At 40.3% G+C, this 21553-nt stretch overlaps 1 protein-coding gene across 7 annotated transcripts in view; it reads right to left on the bottom strand.

Moving 5' to 3' along the window:
* The window catches only part of MYO1B (myosin IB), a 190459-nt gene that overhangs the window by 40094 nt on the left and 128812 nt on the right, over positions 1-21553 (bottom strand). For 4 of the 7 annotated variants that reach the window (XM_040475695.1, XM_040475693.1, XM_040475696.1 and 1 more), the window contains exons 9-15: positions 21289-21392; positions 19144-19291; positions 18746-18864; positions 12580-12666; positions 11887-11952; positions 4544-4549; positions 2270-2374 (exon numbers count right to left, since the gene is read on the bottom strand). In XM_040475695.1, the coding sequence (XP_040331629.1) occupies positions 2270-2374; positions 4544-4549; positions 11887-11952; positions 12580-12666; positions 18746-18864; positions 19144-19291; positions 21289-21392 (635 nt within the window). The remainder of the gene's footprint in view (positions 1-2269; positions 2375-4543; positions 4550-11886; positions 11953-12579; positions 12667-18745; positions 18865-19143; positions 19292-21288; positions 21393-21553) is intronic. The other 3 variants (XM_040475692.1, XM_040475694.1, XM_040475697.1) reach the window with 1 other exon arrangement.

The raw sequence follows: 21553 nt of genomic DNA, 5'->3' as shown, positions 1-21553 counted from the left end.
TCGTTCTGGATCTGTTTATACTCTGCCCATAAGTGTAAACATTTATTTTTCTTCTAAGGGGAAGAAATTTAATTCATACAGCAAGCTAGGGATCTTCCTATATATTCTTAGACGTGTCTCAGACAATCTGTACAAACTTTTAAGTTACACATCAAAGTTGGGGCAATCTCTTTATGGTGAGAAGACAGCAAGGGAATGAATCTGGCTTTTAGGAAGTTTACATTAAAAAAGTGCCAGAAAAGTATAAAACGTTTCTAAAGCATGATGATCATTCTGAAAGAAAGATGAAATATTTATGATGTAGCTTTCAAGTAGATGGGTTATTTTACTAAGTCACTGGGGATAACAATCACATTAGAAAAATCTATATTGAGGCAAAAAAAAAAAAAGGATTCAGTGTCTTTAATGATTTACAACTATGCTATAGAAAATGAAGAAAAATAGGTAGTATCATTATTCAAATATTAAAGCAAATAAATGAAAAGGAAACAAAAATATAATACAACATATGCAGAATATAATGATTTCTCCTTTTGTCTGAAATAATTTTATACTTCCAAAAACATTAACTATTTAAAAAATGAAAGGATGAAAACCAAGTATGGTTTTACAATTAAGGATACAAGGGCTTTGTAAACACTAATTCTGATTACTTTCAAATTACATTGAGATAATCCATACACAGCACTTGTACAACACCTGGCAATACAGTAAGAGCTCAATAAATATTACCTGTTTTTATTATAAAATTTTAGGAAATCAGTGCTTTTCAAGATTGAACAAAGCCTCAAAATATTTTCAAATTTATACAGAGTGATACTGACTTTTTGGGTATATAGTTCTCATAAGTTTTGGCAAATGCATGGTGTCATGTAACCACCACCAAAATTCCCTTGTTTTTCCTCTTGGTAGTCACACTCTCACGACTCCTGTCCTCTGGCAATGACCAACTCTTCTGTCTCTGTCACTTTGCCTTTTCTGGAACAACATATCATGGAATCATACAGTATGCAGACTTTTGAGTCTGGCTTCCTTCATTTGGCATTAGTGCATTTGAGAATCCTTCATTTTATGGTGTTTATCAATTGTTCCTTTTTCTTTCCTTTTTTTTTTTTTTTTTGGACAACAGACTGCCATTTTTATTTTATTATTTTTTTCCTTTCATGTTTAATATGTTTGGCTCTGGAAAAGCCATGATTAAAATTCTTCAGATGAGCACATGATCAAGTATTTGTTGGTTTAAAAAATTTTTTTTTTCAGTAGAGGTGACATACTGTTACATTAGTTTCAGGTGTACAACCTAGTGCCCCAACTTGTCTATACCTTAGTCTATGCCCAACACAAGTGTGGCTGCCATCTGTCACCATGCAACACTACTTCAAGACCATGGACTATATTCCCCACGCTGGGCCTTTTATTTCTGTGAGTTATCCATTCCATAACTGGAAACCTGTATCTCCCACTCCCTTTCACCCACTTTGCTCATCCCCCACTGCCTTCCCTCTGGCAAGCATCAGTTTGCTCTTTGTGTTTATCGGTCTGCTTTTTGTTTATTCATTTGTTTTGTTTTTTAGATTCCACAGGCGGGAAATCATACGGTGTCTGTGTTTCTCAGTCTCACTTATTTCACTCAGCATAATACCCTCTAGGTCCATGCCTGGTGTTTCAAATGGCGTTTCTTCCTTTTTTTAAAAATTTTTTTAATGTTTATTTATTTTTGAGAGAGACACAGAGCACGAGTGGGGGAGGGGCAGAGAGAGAGGGAGACACAGAATCCGAAGCAGGCTTCAGGCTCTGAGCTGTCAGCACAGAGCCCGACACGGGGCTCGAACCCATGAACGCAAGATCATGATTGGACGCTCAACCGACTGAGCCACCCAGGTGTCCCGTGTTTGTTCCTTTTTAATTACTGAGTAGTGTTTCCTTGTATGGATGTCACGGTTGTTGGTCCATTCATCTCAGTCTCTTTTTTTTTTAAACACACTATTATTTTACATCATTGCACTAGAATCCACCAGGACTCAAGTCAGTCAACTGATGTTTACTGAGCACCTACTATGTGCCAGGCATTGTTCGAGGCACTAGCAGCAGAGCAGCAAAGATAATCCCAGGTAGCTTAGATGTCATAACAAATGGGTTTTTAAGAGACACAACATGGCTAAACTCAGATAAATCTGATTTTAGGATCATGTTTAGATAGGCTTCTAAATCCACAATTTGTATTATGAGTATAAAAGGAACATTTAAAAAACATATATTTCAACATTACCTCCCGTATATACTCTTCTTGCTCCTCTTTAAGAGTAAGTTCAATGAAGATCTGTTGTAGCTTTTCATTACAATAATTAATAATGAACTGCTCAAAGCTGTTGTCCTATATGGAGAAAAATGAAAACGGCCTTATGAACCATGCACTAGCTGTCCCACAGCAGCGATGCTCCAACAGCTCAATCCGTAAGAGACATCACACGCCATCTCGCAGATTTAATTGCAGCCCAGCACACAGCTCCTGGGACACCGAGGCCCAGCACACAGAGGGTTTGCACACCGTAGGCACTCAAGAAATGGTTCACGAGTCAAGTGAATGAATGAGGTATACACACGTTATGCAGTATTTGAAAGATGAAGACTTTTAGTTGACAGAGAAGCACTCTACATGTGGTTAAAAAAAAAAAAAAAAAAAAGTTTCTCCTAAAGGATCAGAAAAGGAACAGTGAGCTTTATAATCTCTGTCACCCAAATTCTCAATCTTCCATTCTCAGGTGAAACTCTAGAGCCCAAGAAAGTCTTCCTGACCTGATCACTTATTGCCCCCTTCTGAGGTCAGCTCCCTCATTCAAACTCTTAGATACCAGCACTTTTTTAAAAATCATGCTGTGTGTATATATGTGTATGCGTGTGCATATGTGTACACATGTATTGATTAGTTTAAGCCTCATCTGTCTCATTAGACTGTATGTTCCTTAAGGGCAAGGGCTGACCATGTGTCTCTCTTGCTGACCAGTGTGAGCCCATGCCTTGCACAGGACTTTGCACCTAGCAAGTTCTCCACACGTACTTGATGAGTGAATGAATGAGTGAAGTGCCTAAAAAATAAAGAGACCCAAGGGAATCAGCACATCAAAATCATCTCCCCAGCGAGAAACAATCTCTCTTCTCTCAGAAGGCTCACATATTTATCACCCTTCGGCCCCTCAGCAGTTTCTCTTCATGTTAGAGTTACCTCCTATGAACTCCGATGCAAGATCCATACCTAAATCATCTCTGAACAATCCGCAGGGTTTAATGTACTGACATATATACTGAGGGCACAAAATGCACGCCTGTGGAATGAATACAATTCGCCAAGAACCACACCATTCCGGAAGAGGTAGATCGGGTAAGAAAACATGTTCTCTTCACCTCTGTCATATGTCTTTGCAGACAGGAGATGGTAGCCATGGGAGCAAGGGATGGTATGACCTCACCACTGATAAACCTGACTCCTGTCCCACTGAGGTGGCTATTCCTGGCCTAATGAGCCAGGAGTGTCCAGGCGTGAAACTGAAGCTCGTCGCTTCCTGTGAAAACACAGAGCAACTGGCCTTCGAATCTCTCCGTGAGTGACGAAAGCAAAAAAGTCACGCAGTATCTGACCACATTCTTTGCCGGAAGTCAGCTAAGGGTTTTCTATCACCAGTGATGAACTAGTTAATCAGGGAAAACTTCTAACTCTAAACCTTAAATGACACATACACACTATCACTGACTAATCTTTTAATGCTAAATCTGGTCAAGGATAAAAGCTATTTTGTTTTTTGTTTTTAATGTTGCAGGTTCTTACTAAAGGGCACACGCTGATTTTTAAGACGAACACAGTCTTAGGCACAAAGGGCCTTCCCCAATACTCATTTTCACATAAAATTTTAAAAGCTCTGTGTTCTAATCTTTGGAACTTAACAATTTTTGTCAGAAGCACAAGCCCATCTGGGATAGACGCCTTATTATGATTATGGTCAGGATAAGGTCATTTCTCAATGAGGAAGTCTGGCTTTCTTAGTTTGGTAAAATATATCCTTATATAATACCACTACCCCAAATTAAACTTACAAATAAAATTAAAGTTTTAATGGGTTTCCATGAAATCCATGGAGTAAATCCTTTCTGTCAATTTAATAAGTCTATGCTCATGGAGCCATTTAAGCAAAATGATGCTGAACTTCATATGGTAACTAATGAGGAAAAGGAAGTGGAGAATAAGTAGTGTCCTTGGACACATCACATGACCATGAACAGCTTGAAGTACGCTCTGCAACAGGACTATGAAATACACACAAGCAGGTTAGAAATCAGAGGCAAAGCTTCACAATTACAACGCCACTCAAGGAGTAAGTTAGAACTCAACTGGATTTCCCTTCAACATTTAAAGATTCCTGTATGAATTCTCTATTTCATATCTGCACACAGTTAATCAATGGCCATTTACTGCAAAATCCACACAGTTGGAGAAGCCATTAACACAGGAGCATGCAACAGACTGTCACTGCAAACAGTTCATACTTACTGCATTCTGGTGCAAAAAGGGACAGATTATACAAAATGCAATCAGTTCTTAATTTGCCATAAACTTCTAACAGTAAACACTTACCGACAGTTATTCATTGGTGCAAATGACAGATTTTACCATTCGGGCTATGTTTCTGATTGGCATAAAACTCCGAAATCAAGACACACGTCCAACCAGTTCAAACCACAGGTCTACAATACCTACAAGTGGTGTCTGAACTGTGGTTCTGCGAGGCGTGAGCTACGCAGGATAAAAAGTCTGACTCAGACAATACCTCATGTGACTTGCTTGAAGTCCCAAGGCTTCAGGATTTAATGCGTCTAATTCTAAATTATCAGGAAAAACGTGTATGTATAACCCATCGCCCCAGGGAGTCAGAGACAGAGGCAATTAGCAGGTCACCACAAGAGTGAAGAGATCCAGCAAGATCCAGAAGCAGCTCCTCTTTCTCACCACCGCACTCCCCCTCACCCCCCATGCTGTCCCTGCTATGTCTCTCCTTCAAACATAAACAATGTGGTAAGGAGAGAGCGTTCTGGAGACAGCCTAAGAAAAAAAACTGGTCTCTCCTACCTTATCCTGTTGCTTAAAGAACAAAAACAAAATAGAACAGCACAATCACCAAGGCAGAAACCAGCTTACTTCCCCACAGAAATATCTGAGCATTTATTGCAAACATACCTCACAGCCTGCAAAACGTGTTGCAAATCACCAGAGCAATCATTATTGCCAAAAATGAAGGCCATCACATTTCTTATGATCTGTGTTTGAGTTGTTGACATTGTCCAAATGTTTTGGGAAATGGGACTTCACGAATCATTAAAAATAACATGCAAAAGTTTATAATTTGCAAAAAAAAAAATTAAGGAGCAGCCTGGTAGCAGTTCCTATAGCTGCACCTTGCACAGGCTCTGAACGTGACTTCATGCACACAGGCACTAAACACGGCTGGGTTTTCCACTCGGGTCCTTCTTTCCTTTAGAAAACAGCTAAACTGGATCTAGGAACCATCACATGAATACAAAGGCCCCGAAGCAATTTGATATTTGGATGCTTTTTGTGTGTCGAGAACTGTGGGTGGCCAGAGATCCCTGAGCTGGGCGCTGTCTCCCACATGTCAGTCTCATGAATCAAAGTCTCCTAAGGAGGAAGTGGGCAGGAACTTGAATGACTCATCTCCCCTCCCATCTCCAGTTTTCTACCCATGCCCCATGCATGGAATGTGTCTCCACTGTCTAAGTCACATTTATCCCCAAAGGCTAAGGGAGAAAACTAAAACTTTGGGGAACATCTTCAAATACGCACATCCAGAATTTTCCATTATACCATCTCCCTGAATGGAGCCCAGAACCATCCCACCCCCATTGGACTGGTCTAGGAAAAACAGGTAAACAGCAAGGTGTCTACGTTTGATACTGTTTTACACTGTAGTCACCAAGAGTATACCGGGATAGGAAGAACTTGGTAGGTTTAGAAGTATGTAATATACCAAAACTTTAAAGTCTAGGGTTTCTGTCAAGAATTCCTGAGTTTGAGTCCACCTTTTCAACATCAAAGAAACAGCAAACCATACCCCCCAATGAAGTTCACAACCAGTTTATACTCTTAAGTATCAACTATGAACTTTCTGCTTGGAAGGATTCTGAAAGATGAATCAAAAATACTGGCCTGTTATTAATTTCTTTGCATTTTCTTGGCAACAGAGGAGGCTAATGATATCTTATACACTATGAGACAGGGAGACATTTCAGTGTTGTATTCTTTAAATACGTAACATTTTTCTTCCCAGTACACAAACATGGTAAGTTTTAAGAAAAACGGCATGACAGTGCTCTTCTTAAATACTTTAAGCGTTGATTTAAAAGGTTAAAGCGAGAGTAATGACGTCCATACTATTATGAACCATATTATTTCCCTCCATTTTCACTCTAAAGGGTACTTTAAATCTTCTCCTTCCTCTTCAAGTTCTCTAGCACGTGGAGAACGAAATCAGAGGAAAAAAGCTGGAACAGAAGGGATTGCCTATGACCAGGATCAATTTTCTTCTAAAAACACTTTAGAAAACAAATCTCATAACCATGAGGCACACTTACCAAGCTATACTGACTCTTACCCAACTATTAGGTCATTTGATTTGGAACAATCATTGCATCTAGCCTCTCATATCTTTACTGTATATGGTTCATATACGATATATGTATATGAGGTTCATATATGTATATGAGGCTCAAAAGGGCAAGATGAAGAAAGAGCTAGCCCTTCAAAATAACTAGCCCTTTGCCTGCACGAAACTAGCTCCATCGTATGAAAAGTGAAATATCCAGCCTGCTGTTCTGTTTTGGCCTATGGCACACTAATAATTTATTAATTTTCCCAGTAAACTACCTGCCAATTGTAGTACTTCCCAGATAAGCACTTAGCAAGAAGCTAAATCGATTCAGATGGCTCAACTTAGTCTTGAATTTAATTTTTTAAAAAGAGGGGCGCCTGGGTGGTGCAGTCGGTTAAGCGTCCGACTTCAGCCAGGTCACGATCTCATGGTCCATGAGTTCGAGCCCCGCGTCAGGCTCTGGGCTGATGGCTCAGAGCCTGGAGCCTGTTTCCGATTCTGTGTCTCCCTCTCTCTCTGCCCCTCCCCCGTTCATGCTTTGTCTCTCTCTGTCCCAAAAATAAATAAACGTTTGAAAAATAAATAAATAAATAAATAAATAAATAAATAAATAAATAAATAAAAAGAATAGCTGTTGTTCTTTTATGGTGATGCTATGAACGTCTCTCAGAGATCAGTTACAAGAACATCCAAACTTGATTGTGTGGAATTGGAGTGTCTGGATTACATAACTCTCTTCCCTTACAAAATCGGACTGACGTTAAATAAGGATTTCTGGCTAGATTTTTCTTCTCTGTGGATTTTAACTCACTTCCCCTTCTTTTCGGTATCAGTGTTCCACTAATCTGTTTTCCAAACTGACATCAGATCACATGCGGCCAGCAAGGCAGGGCTATTCACACAGCTGGCCCTGGAATGCTTTGCAGTCAAATCCATGTGTCATCATCCCATGGTTTAATGCATCAGTTTCCCTCTTCCGTTTAGAGACGGACCAAAATGGATGAAAGGTTTCCACCAGCTCAGCTGAAAAGTGTTTTCATGGGAACTGTCAACGGGGTCATGGGGCAGAATTAGAGACATTAAATTTTTTTTTTTTCCTCTGGACCTTTACTGTCCAATTTTCAAAGTGATGCCCAGGGTGTTCTACAAGGCAGAACCCTTAATTCTTACAGTCAATTTCAAGGAAAATAAAGGCAGAATTTTCATTATGTTCTATCAGTTTATTTTCGCTGGGGTAGACAGTATCACAGAAATCTTCATTTATGCACTGATGAGGATTCTGAATACTTCTCCCTAAGTCAGACCTTGAGCCCTTATATTTCAGCTTGTGGTACTTTTAAGTCCTTAATTACCTGGCTTCCTTATGTTCAACAGTATGAACTTCCTGACGTTTCCATGTTCTCTAATTTTGCTGAGAATCCAGGAAAACTATGGGATGGCATCTGGGGTGGGCATGTGAATAAATCACAAGCAAAAAAAACCATTTCTAATTCTGTATCAAAGAGCAGGTAAAAGTATCTAAAAGCACACACCCAAATCTCTAGTCTGTGCTCCCCAAATAAATTTAATTGTAAAATAAATAATTAAGCAGATTACGAAGAATCAAGATGTTTGGAAGATTAACCTGAGAAAGTTTACACGGGAAAATGCAGAGAACAATTAGTTATAATGAAAGACAAGTCTTAATTCTCTCAAGGAAACGGAAAAAAAATCAAAGTACCTATTGCATGGAGAAGGAAAAATAACTTCTCATGATTTTAGGGCCATCATAAGATCTGCTGTAGACATGACTGGCTAATTTGGCCTTGACTGAAATTTCTGGTTTGTTTTTTTAAGTACAGTTGACACACATTCCATTAGTTTCAGGTGTGCAACATAGTGACTCGAAAAGTCTATACTTTGTGCTGTTTTCACCACCAGGGTAGCTACCGTCTGTCACCATAGGATGCCATTAGTGCTCGCTTCGGCAGCACATATACCATAGGATGCCATTACCATATTGGTGACCATATTCCTTATGCCATGCCAAAAGTTCTATTTATTATTTTTTAAGTTTATTTATTTAGAGAGAGACAGAGAACACGAGTGGGGGAGGGGCAGAGAGAGAGGGAGACAGAGAACCCCAAGCTTGCACTCTCAAACCCTGAGACTATGAGCTAAGCCAAAACCAAGAGTAGGACGCTTAACCAACTGAGCCACCCAGGCTCTCCCGAAAGTTCTGTTTAAAAAGAATAAAAATATAACCTGTTTGCTTTTGGGTAAAGCTCCCCAAGTGATTCCAACATGCTGCTAAGTTTAGGAACTACTGAGCTGGAACATTCTTCTGAAGAAGAAAGAAGGGCATTTTCAAATATAATGCAGGCATTTTCATAACTGAAGTCCATAGTTGTAACAGTGTTGAGAAAAATCAGGATATAACTTGCAGAAGTGAAGCACATTCATAAAGATGGGCTTGGAGAGAAACCTGAATTGGCCATTAAGTAAAAAATATTCCCACATTGCTACAGGATGTTTTACCCCGTCCCAATTTACAGGTTGTGTCCACTCAGAACACCTAACTTCGTTGTTGTTGTTGTTGTTGTTGTTGTTTTTAAGTTTATTTATTTGGTGGGGGGAAGGGAGGGAGGGAAGGAAGGGGAAGGGCAGAAAGAGAAGAAGAGAGAGAGTATCAAGCAGGCTCTGCATTGACAGAATGGAACCCAACACGGGGCTCAAACTCACGAACCACAAGATCATGACCTGAGCCGAAATCAAGAGTCTGAAGCTGAACTGAATGAACCACCCAGGCGCCCCTCTAACTTCTCTTTGGATTAGATCTGTAGCAAACGCATTTTTAAAAAGTAACCTAGTTTCTTGATTAGACCTTCCTACCAGATAGGATGTGCCCTCAGCCAGGAACAGACCCTCCGTCTTAGGGTCGGCTAATATCACTGTAGGCTCCATGCAGGGAAGGAACAGCTGTCTTGTTTACCACAGGAATATGATTCCTATTAGGCAGTAAATAAATAATGACAAATGACTTCCTCACTTAGGCATGGTTAAACTGCTCATGGGGTATAACTCAGCTCCCTGAGTGCTGTGTGGTCACTTACCACATGGCTGATTAGATCTTAGGACAGACCAGAATGTAAAGATAAGCTGATGTCCCCTCATGACCCCATTATCCTATTAAAAAAAGTTTTCATGTATCGTGACATGACATTAGGCACGTGGCCTAATAGATCAATAAATCTTCTTATGGCAACATAAAAATAAAATAAAACCAGTTTCTTTGATTTTAGATACATCATTAAATGTGTGTGTGTGTGTGTGTGTGTGTGTGTGTATGTGTGTGTGTGTGTTTCCTTCCAACTTTCTAGTAAGATCTCTACTTTTGTCCTGTTCATGAAACCATCTAAATATAGATCAGCAGTGTGCTAGGTAAGAAATCATTTTCCCTGCCAACTATAAACAATGATTTTGACCGGCTGCCCTTTGGTAACAGTAACCTGAGGACTTGCTAGAAAGAAACTAATTTCATCACCATGAGTTCTGAGTATACGCAAGCAGTTCTCCTCACTCACAAACCTCAAATTCTTCCCTATTGCCACGAGACCAGAAACTTTCTTTTGCGTAGTCTGCTAAAGAGGCATCAATACAAGTGGACATTGTGCTGAAGAACAGTTTTCAATGGTCGGCAGGACAGGGGGCAGCAGGCAGGACACAGCACAGGTGTCCCACGCTTGGCCACCAGCACGTAGAAGAACTCCACGGGTGTTCCCCATGCTGGTCAGTTTGGAATGAGGCAATGGTACAGAAATAGGGACTGAGAAATTTATCATGTTTGGGTTTTCTCCTTTATTTCCAGGTACTGGGGACCCTGTGAGTTTGGGGAGAAAAGTAACAAAAAGGCCCTATCAGAGGTTTTTTATTATTTATGAAGGGGGCCTAGGATTTAGGTCCTGAGTCTGCCATTTTGTAGCCATGTAACTCCAGCATAGTGACTTGACCTTCAGAGCCTCACCTACTCACCTGTAAAATAGGAATAGTAGTAACTATTTCATGAAGTGTTTGTGAAAATTAAATCAGACAATATATGTAACACTTCCCACAATGCTTGCATACAGTCAGCCCTCAAGAATGATTTACCCCTGGCTACTAAATACAGAACATGATCAAGCAGGGATCTTGATTTACAAAATCAAGCAGGGATCTTGATTTACAAAAATTTATTACAAAAATAAATGTTGTAAGAAAAAGACATTTGTTGGAAAGTCCTGGCTTAGCTGCAGGGAGGGGGCTGATGTTTTTTTTCTGTTCTGTGAACCTGGTAATTTGGAACACATAAACACTTTTGGTGGTCATTCTGGGCAGGGCCTGGTTATTTAAAGGAATTCACAAATCATTACTTATGGGGAGAATGAAGAGAGGAGGAGCCTGATCTACTTGTTATTTTCCTGAACCAAACTAAAATACCACTCCCGAGAAATAAGAGTTTTAAAAGATCCTTACAATGGGGAAAGGAGCAAAAAACAAAAAACAAAAAACAAAAAAATAAAGCAAAACAAAGCGAAACAAAAATTCTTAAAACACCTTCTAAATGTCAAAGCAAAAGGATAAATAGGAAATTCCAATATAAGTATATAATTTTTAAATATTTAATTTGTAATAAGCATGCAGTCTTTTTAAAAAATTCATTATGAAGTTTACCAGAAATTCTTTCAATCTTTGCAACAGAACTCACACTATAAGATTGCAGTTGGATGAGACCCAACAAATCACCCAATCCAGACCCTGAGCCTGAGCCCATCAGGATGAAATGCCAGCACTGGCCAGGCCAGACTGGCATCTGGCTCTCCCGTCCCTGGCTTTTTCATGGCATCATCCTGTCTCACTTTCCTACAAATGACTGAATGACTACGGGCACAATGTCCATAAACCTTGTTGGAAATTGCCCAGTAAGAATTTTGAATCTGCAATTACAAAAGTCAAATACTGATACAAGAAGTTCTTCCTAAACAGCATTGTCTCCAAAATGCTGGCTCTCAGCACTTAAACACACACATATAATACACACACACATACACACACACACACACACACACACACGTTTTGTTACATCAGCACAGAGGTTTTTTGTAGATTCAAAGTTCTATTAACTATATATTAAATGCTGTCTATAGAATATATGATTTAATTTCCAACTATTATGCATGAATAGAAACAATACAAAGAATAGAAAAAAGCTTACCTCAAAAATTTCAAAACCATAAATGTCCAAAACACCCATGACCTTCTTTCTCACTTTTGTCTGTGCCTTAAAAAAAGTTTTAAAATAATGAGTTGAATTTAGGCCTGAAATATAACACTAAAAGCATACTAAGGAAGATAGACTTATGTTACAAGTTAACTGTGTTTCACAACTAGAATAACTATAATTTAGTTGTTGTTTTTTAATCTATGACATAGGATACTGGTATAGAATTTTCCAGAAATTTTAATGATAGATGACTTATTTAAAGAAGGCATTAGTGATGCCTAATTATAATAAACAATCACTGAATCTTACAATAGGTCGGGCCTTTCAAACTCCCAATACTCCAATACCCTCATTTTATTGACAAACGTATCAGTAGGTTGAGAGGTCAAGTGACCTTTTCAGCCAAGTGTGTACAACTAGTTAGATGAGCCGCGACCAGGACCTGGGATGCAGACTCTCAGAGTTAACTCTGCAAAACCCATGAGGCCACTGACCAGTGAGATTTCTTACAAAAACATCTATGCAAAACAAAACAGAGTCCTGACAAATTTCAATTCTATGCAAGGTAAATTATTTTCAAGGAACAGTCTTATCTGATTATAAAATTAAAATATCTTTAACTTAACGTTTATAATCTGAACACATCTATTACAGCTGATTTATCTGGTTGCAGAGATTCAGTACCTTAATGCTTTCATTGATTCGATTTACCAACCATGAAAATAACCTGCTATAGAGGTTTTTAGCCAGAGCATCACGGGCATAATATGCCTATTGAAAAAGAAAAGAAAAGACAAGAAAAACTCAACACACACGATTGTCACAATGCTTAATGTCAATAAAATAATAAAGGTGTTTTTTAAATATTTAAAGTTCTTGTATTTCAAGTTATTTTCAGAGCCAGTTTTTACTATACTCTGGATGAACAATTAAACCGTTAAGAGAATTGGGCAAATTATTTATCCTCAATCATTATACTTTTTTGCATCCCAGGAAACTAATTCTAAATATTGCAAACACTTTCTCCATAAAGATACTCATCTCTGTATTACAGAACAGAGAAAAATCAGAGGCACTTTAGAAGTCCAACAACAGGGGAATAGTAAGAAAAATAAATGAAAGCCTACTGAAAGGGAAGTTACACAGTTATCACAGAATGATCATTATGAACATTAGGTAATAAAATGGAAAATGCTTACGTTTTGTGAAAATAAAAATCTGTCTATTTAATACAGTGACTATATCTTTTTAACCCCTACACGTAGGAAAGGAAACTCAACGGAAAAACATTAAAATGGTTTTGACTGATGTGATTCAGAAATGTTTTCCTTCATTCAACCTTCTCAACATTAAAAAAAAATGTTTAATGTTTATTTATTTTTGAGAGAGAGAGAGAGAGAGAGAGAGAGAGAGAGAGACATAGAACACGAACAGGGGAAGGGCAGAGACAGAAAGAGAGAAAGAAAATCCCAAGCAGACTCCGCACTGTCAGCATAGAGCCTACTGCGGGGCTCAAACCCACGAACCGCAAGATCATGTCCTGAGCCAAAGTAGGATGCTTAACCTACTGACCCACCCAGGTGCACCCCTTCCGAACATTTTAAAAAAGATATTCCATAACATCTAGAGGCTAGAGTCACAATACACTGTGGGCAATATACTGTATAATACAAATAAATGCTTTTATTTGCTTATTCATTTATTTGAAGCTCTTCAGAGCTACTTGCCAAAGAAGAGGCAGAGGACATAGTCTCTCCACCCCTGACTTAGAAGGCACACCCTGGAGAAAGTCAGCCTTGCCAGGAAGCACCTAAGAGTCCCTGCACATATCGGGTGCCACGAGCATTTAGCTAGTGCACACCAACAATGTGATGCAGCGCTCTTGGGGAGGCCCGAGCGCCAGCAGCTTCCGGGGAGTAAAGCAAGACGGTCTGCTGCTGGGATTTTGGGTTTTGTTTTGTTTTGTTTTACAAAGAGAGTGAGCGAGCAAGCAAGCGCATGAGTGGAGGAAAGGGACAGAGGGAGAGAACCTTAAGTAGGCTCCACACTCAGCACGGAGCCCGACTGGGGCTTGATCCCACAACCCTGATATCATGACCTGAGCTGAAATCAAGAGTCAGACGCTTCTCTTGATTCTGGCTCAGGTCACGATCTCACAGTTCGTGAGATCAAGCCCTGAGTTGGGCTCTGCACTCACAGTGCAGAGCCTGCTTGGGATTCTCTCTCTCCCTCTCTCTCTGCCCCTCTCTTGTGCTCTCTCTCCCTCTTTCAAAAATAAACATAAAAAAAAAAAAAACAGTTGAATGCTCAACTGACTGAGCCACCTAGTCGCTCCAGTTTGCCTCTGTGTTTAACACGCTGGCCACAGGCATGCATTTCACTGCTTATAAGCAGAAATTTGAGCATTACTATTAAAGCTTTACATTTTTGTGTTATAAAGAACACAACTTATTAGATTATACAGAAATTCTTTTCCCACATTTCTTTCTAAATGAAGTGTAACAGCTTTAATAACATAGGCCCTTCGTTGGCAACAAATCGTAGCTTATGGTACCTTTCCAGTTCATCTGACACTTCCGTGCTAATCCTGAACCTCTCCCTAGAAAATCCATCAATAAATTGGCACAAAAAAAATAAAACCCAAGCACACAATGTCATCTTGGAGGGTAACAGTGGTTAATGATTCCACTGCAGAAAATGCATATATATGCTGAAATGGGAAAAGAAGCCTGGATTTAGATGAATGCCTTTTCTCTATCCTCCTTCTAGTTTTTACTTTCTTCACATAGGCCATATAAGTGCCTAGAACAGCGCCTGGCACAGAGTAAGCCTATACATGTATTTATATTACAATTTCTGAAGTATCCTTTTCCTATCCCATTTGTGAGCCTATAGAATTCTTTCTTAATCCTTTCCCCTTTCTTCTCGCAAATTCCAGTTATCTCAAAACACCGCATAACCTCAAAACATTACCTATTTATAAACAGAATGTCATCATAATGGCATCCAGTTTTTTCTTTAGCTATGTGCTGATTTCAACAAACCACCATTTCAATATGCAACTGAACTAACAGTGACAACTCATTCTGGCAAACTCCTTTATATTTTTTAAAATGTATTCACAGCCCATGTTCATCTTCTTTATATCTTTCAAACAAATACTTATTCCAGAAGTCTCAAACTCAAATGTTTCCAGGGACTACATGACAGAAATGAATGGGAAATAGTATGACCTGTAGACGCATTCCACATTAAAGGCACTCAAATTCAAAATTTAAAAAGCAGGCACACAAAACAAAACAGAACAACAAGACAACAAAACTACCCTTTCATCAAATAAAATATGCCTATTGAGCTATATCTGGTACCAGGGGCTGCCAATCTGCCAGCCCTGATTTCTAGAGTCTGATTCATGCCACCGAATCGCCATAACATCCTCCACAGTACGGGAAGGAATGTTTATTCTCATTTAAGGATCACTAACAAGGTGTACAGAAATCAAGGAAGACACTGAGAGCATGGATTCACCATCTCAGATTCTAAGCACAACATGAAGAGACTGCACTTCTACAGCGGCATTGAAGCGCACTGAAAAAATCCCAAGTGAAATGTGCTTCAGTGATGACTGGTATTAGGTGTGGCCCAGGTGGAAACACAAGAGATGCCTGGCCATGGCGGGGGCCTACCCTGTAGCAGCTTACAGTGGAGTGGTGGAGACCAAATCCATGAGTGAAACAATCAGAGAACGAGTGTCCAACAGCAGGGGGAAAAAGGAATTCCCAGAAGGGAGAAGAGGGGGACTATGTGATCTTCCTGGATGAGGGGTAATTAGATGGACCATTCAGATAGGCAGGAAGAATTAGCCATGCCATGTGGGGAAGGGATAGGAAGAGCGAAGGCACCGGGTAAAAATAAGCATGGCATTTATAGAAGTAGCAGGGAATAAACTGAGATAAAGAAAGGGTGCAGGGTCAGATTACTGAGGGCTTGGAAGCCAAGGAGAGAGGATGTGGCAAAAACTGAACTACAACTCTGTCTTGAGTTCCTATCATTTCACCATGAGTCACTGTATCTGAGGAAAGAGCTAAATGCCTTGGGCAAAATGAGGAATGGGGCAACATGGATGATGATGGGGTCCAAGAACTGAAGCTATGAGGAAACATTAATAAAACAAATTAGTTCTTGCTGGAATCAAAACCTTTTAGGCAGTAAGACTGGTAGAAACCTAAACCCTACATTAAAAAAAAAAAAAAAAAAAAAGAACTTGAATAAGGAACTGAAAAATCGAGGACCTCAAGCCAAATTCTTTCATGCTAAAGGTTAAAACAATGTGGAAAAGTTTAACCCAGTGATGTAAGGTGACTCAAGCTTATAAAGTAAGACGCACCTGGGCCCGGTTTCCGGAGAGGATGATTAAAAAGCGAGAGTAAAACACACAGTAAAAACAGACCAACATTTACCCACATATATATTCCATATATATCCACATACATGTGGATATTCTTAAAGGACCTCCTTAAACAGGAGGCATTTTCTCATTGCAATACTTTTTACTTAACGATCCCCACTCTGCCTATTGAAAACGTCTAAACTCAGTGTGACCTTAGTACAGTGGTTCTCAAAATGTGGTCCCTGGACCACCGGCAGCAGCAGCACTGAACTTGTTAGACATGCAAATTCTTCAGTCCTACCTCAGGCCTACTGAATACAGCAGCCTAGGTGCACAGCCTGCAAACCATGTTGGACAAAGCCTTCAGGTGGCACTGAGGTACACTCAAGTTTTAAAGTTTGAGAACCACCTCCACACTGAACCTTTCCAGCCACGTTGCTCTAAATCCCCTTTGCGTGTCTAAAGCTACGGCCAAGCTAGACCACCCCTCCCCCTGACGTGGACTCCAAACTTGGCTTTTCTCAGTTTCCTTTTTGAAACCCCCTACTGCCCATTCTTTATTCATCTAAATCCTTCAAGGCTGGCTCAGAAACCATCTTCTCCTTCATCCCTTATGTCCCTGCTAATGGTCTACATGGGGGCCTGTGCTGAGCAGGCTCTCAATGAATTTTTCTTGATTAAGTCAGTGACTCACCATCTGACTTTGCATGAGTGAGACTGACCTGGACAGACATGACAGCAGAAGCAGTAATTTAGGAAGAAGGACACACAACAGTTCTAACCAGAAGAGGATTGTTACAAATCAAATTTACATATAACCGAAGTTACAGTGTTTTTCATAGTCAAAGCACCTCACCTGAAATAAGAAATCAACACTGAAAGCTGCAGACACATAGGCATCCTTGGGTTAGTAGCAAAGACCAGTTCAGAGAGGCAAAGAGAAAGACTAAATCCACCTACTGTCTTACAGATGCTTAAGGCCACTTACAAAGAGGAGGAGAATACAGTTGGACTATAGGGTGAGAATAAAGTAGGCCTCTGTGCCAAAAGTGCCGACTCAGTCATTGATTCCAGTGCAGATCAGCACAGACGGGTGGGAAAATGTCTAAGCTGTAGAACAAAGGCTTTACATTGAAAGGGGCTTCAGAAGCTTCCTTGGTGTAACATCCACACGTGCATCCATCCATTCATCCGTCCACCGAACTTGAACCAAAGGACAGAAGAAGTAAGCAAATCAGACTTGAGTCTTAGATTTCACTGTCTTCAGATGGACGGTATACGAAAAGGAAGGCAGGAAAGCCAATCTAGCCTCTCCAAACTGGCTTCTCCCACTGTGTTCTCCAAATTAGTGAATGGCAATCCTACTTTTCCAGTTGCTTGAGTGAAACATGTTGGGAGCCATCCTTGACTCTTCTCTTTCTCTCATGCCACATCTTAAGCCAACAGCATCAAAACGTACCCAGGTGTAACCGCTTCTTACTCTACTGCTACCACCTGGTTCAAACACCATCAATTCTAGGTTAGCACACAATTCCTTGCAGCTTCCTGGTGCCATGAACGGAACGTCTGTATCATCTCCCAGCCCCAAATCCATAAGTTGAAGCCCTAATCCCCAATGTGATGGTATTTGAAGGTGGGATGGCCCTCACCAAGAATGCAACCATGCTGGTCCCCTGATCTCAGACTCCCAGCCTCCAGAACTTTGAGGAATAAATGGCTGTTTTTGTTTGTTTAAGCTACCTAGACTATGGTATTCTGTTATAGTAGCCCAACTAAGACACCTTGCTTTTACCCATTCTCCTGCTGCCCTCTGCTCTCCACACTGCAGCCAGAATGACCCTTTGGAATACAAGGCAGATCATGCCAGTGGTATCATTTCCCAGCTCACTCAGACTCAACTTCCCTGCCCCAGCACAGTGGGTCTCCCTTACTCTGTTCTCGTTTTTCTCCTTGTCTGCTGCTAGCTGGCTGTATAAGTTCATTTATTTACGAGGACTACTGGCTAAGGCCACTCCTCCTACCAAAATTTTAACCTCTGCGAGGGCAGGGATCCTTATCTGTTTAGTTAACTGCTGTGCTCCCAGTGCTTAGAATGATGTCTGCAATACAGTATGGACAGTTAGGATAACAACCTGCAAAATGAAATTTTTGTGTCCACTTATGTAAAAAATATCACAGACTTTTTTTTTTTTTAATTTTTTTTTCAACGTTCTTTATTTATTTTGGGGACAGAGAGAGACAGAGCATGAACGGGGGAGGGGCAGAGAGAGAGGGAGACACAGAATCGGAAACAGGCTGCAGGCTCCAAGCCATCAGCCCAGAGCCTGACGCGGGGCTCGAACCCACGGACCGCGAGATCGTGACCTGGCTGAAGTCGGACGCTTAACCGACTGCGCCACCCAGGCGCCCCTATCACAGACTTTTTAAAAACTCACTTTCTGGCCACGATGTTTCACCCACCTGAGCCACGTTCAGTGTAGTTGAAACCTTCTCCTGCTTGGCCTCAACCGTTCGGAAACTGAAAGCTCGTTCTAGAACTGATTGATCAATGCCGGTCAACTCACAAATTTCTTTTAACTCTGTTGGGGGACGGACACAAAAAGTGACTACACATGTGCTGCTAAAAATCCTTGTCAAGGCTTAGGATGTTCTTCCTAAAGCACATTCAAATCAAATAGTATAAAATGTAGAACTCAGAAGACTTAAAACTCAGCTCGAATTATGCTTCTGTTCAGTTTCTCTGGAAAGCATTTTCCAGTGAAGTTTTCCAGTGAACAGAAGTTTTCTTTCTAGATTAAGAAGTGGGCAGATGCTCAAAAGCAAGTTTGCTATGTAAGGTTGACTCTCTGCTGACTTACCATTTTTATCTTTGATTTTGCTTTCATCTAAACCATTCACTCGAGATTCGGGCTTGAACTCGATGTTCCCCAGTTTCAACACGGCTGCCACCACCTCCAGGACAGACTCGGCTTCGTGATCCATAAAACCCACAATCTGCATGGCATTCTGGGAGTGGGGGGAGAAAAGCAGCTGTTTTCTTTCTGTCACTCTTTATATTATTTTTTTAATGAATCATGCAACAGATTTGTTTCTAAACACACAACAACAAAAAAGACAAAGCGCCCCAGAATAAGCCCTCCAAGAGGAAACCTAAGAACAGACCTGACAGCACCAGTTGGGGCTGTAGCTTGTTTAATGGTTTCAAGCTGTGATTCAAGGGTCCCTGGGGCACTCTGCATGCTGGGGCAAAGAGGTGGAGGGGAGCAAAGAGGAATTTGGAAGAAGAGGAGGCTAAGAGCCAAGCCTTGGGTTCCAACCCCCCGCTTCATCCGCAGCAGCTCGGTGTGTATGTGTGTGTCTGTGTGCACGTGTGTGCACATGCATGTATGCGTGTGAGTATGTGTTGTTTTTTTATACCGGGTTCTGCTGCTAGAAATAAAACCGAACAAAAAGCTTTTATGACTCCTATATAAAAACCTCCTCGTTTATTTTACAAGAGAAAAACTGGTCTGCAAAGGTGAAGTGCCCGACCCAAGTCATTACAGGTAACAGGGAACATTCCTTCAGTCATAAGCTTTTATTAAGTGCCAATGATTTGCCAGGCAAGGCAGTTATAGAACTGGACTTGAACTCAACTCTTAATTCATGTCCAGGAAGCGAGAGGCTTGCTGTATGAGGATGCTTACAGAGTTTTTAACAAATGACATACTCAGAGAAATACTCTTTTTGAGAATAAATGCCAACAGCTTTTTTGTTTTGTTTTATTTGTTTGTTTGTTTGTTTGTTTGTTTGTGATGAGATTACCTAGCCTAGCAATGGGAGTAATATAATTTTTTTTGTCATGGAAAATTTCAAACATACACAACAGTAGAGAGAGCAGGAAAAGAACTCCAAGTTATTTTCACTCAGCCTTGAAGATCAACTGATGCCAGTCTTATTTCTGCTAACCTGACCTACTTCCTGCCTCCCTACCACCACAGCTAAAGTACAGTTACCATATCATGTCATAAAGGAGTAATTTTTAAAGCGCACATAAACATAGCAGATAGGATATTGTTTAAAACAATTTATGTTCAGGAGCGCCTGGGTGGTTCATTTGGTTGAGCCTCCGACTCTTGATTTTAGCTCAGGTCATGAGCGCAGGGTTCGTGGGATCGAGCCCCACGCTGGGTTCCATGGCATTCTCTCACCTTCTCTCTCTCTGCCCCTCCCCGACTCGCACTCTCTCTCAAAATAGATGAATAAACGTTAAAAAATAAAAATAAAATAATCTATTTTCTAATGAACGTGAAATGCTACTCATTCTGGCTTACATGTGATTTTTGGAAGTTTTCTCTCAAAAACAGTATTGATTTAATGCTTTCCTGGGACAGTTCTTACAGTTGGAAATTAACTCTTAAGCTATGGCTACAAAAATATTTGGAATTTAAAGACGGCATTAAAAGAGTTAGGATAATATAATGAGAAAGCTCCTGTTGATAAATAGCAAAATCGCATGCTCCAGTAAAGCATGGGCCTTTACAATATTGTAGGATTTTAGTAAGAACACAATAAATTGTTGTATAATTCTAAAACCTTAGGGGGCATGAGTTATGGTTTTAAGAAAACTCAGAATTGTTACCAGTTCCAAATGAGCAAAAGAGTGTCACCCATTTTAAAGAGTAATGAAAGGAGGGCGCCTGGGTGGCTCAGTAGGTTAAGCTTCCGACATCAGCTCAGGTCATGATCTCATGGTTTGTGAGTTTGAGCCTCACATCGGGCTCTGTGCTGACAGCTGGGAGCCTGCAGCCTGCTTCGAATTCTGTGTCTCCCTCTCTCTCTGCCCCTCCCCTGCTCATACTCCATCTCTCTCTGTCTCTCAGAAATAAATAAATGTTAAAAAAAAAAAAAAAAGAAAAAGAAAAAAGAAAAGGAATGCTGCTTACCTTGATTATGTTCAGTCACAGAATAAGGTGAAGGCAGCACCTCGTTAAACAGTAATGAAAGGACTGTATCTTACTTACCCTAACAGTTCTGAAATTTGCTGCATCATCCACTCCATTAACTTTGGCAGAGTCCAAACTCAGGTAGTTATATCTGCTGAAATCTCGCTCGAGTGTAAGCTTATCTATTGAATCACACATACGTGTTGGTAAGTTACTCAGTAAGTCTAACCGTCTTTAATATCTCATTCCTTAAAACCTCCAGATGAAAGTGACTTTCATATATTAGATACTGAATCAACAGAACAAAAATTGATACCCAAATACCAACAGCATTTTTCTAAAA

This window comes from Herpailurus yagouaroundi, unplaced genomic scaffold (assembly GCF_014898765.1).
Source record: "Herpailurus yagouaroundi ecotype Mexico unplaced genomic scaffold, PumYag 140, whole genome shotgun sequence".
Lineage (NCBI taxonomy): Eukaryota > Metazoa > Chordata > Mammalia > Carnivora > Felidae > Herpailurus > Herpailurus yagouaroundi.
The sequence above is the reverse complement of the archived record's forward strand: the minus strand, read 5'-3'. Positions and strand labels throughout refer to the sequence as shown.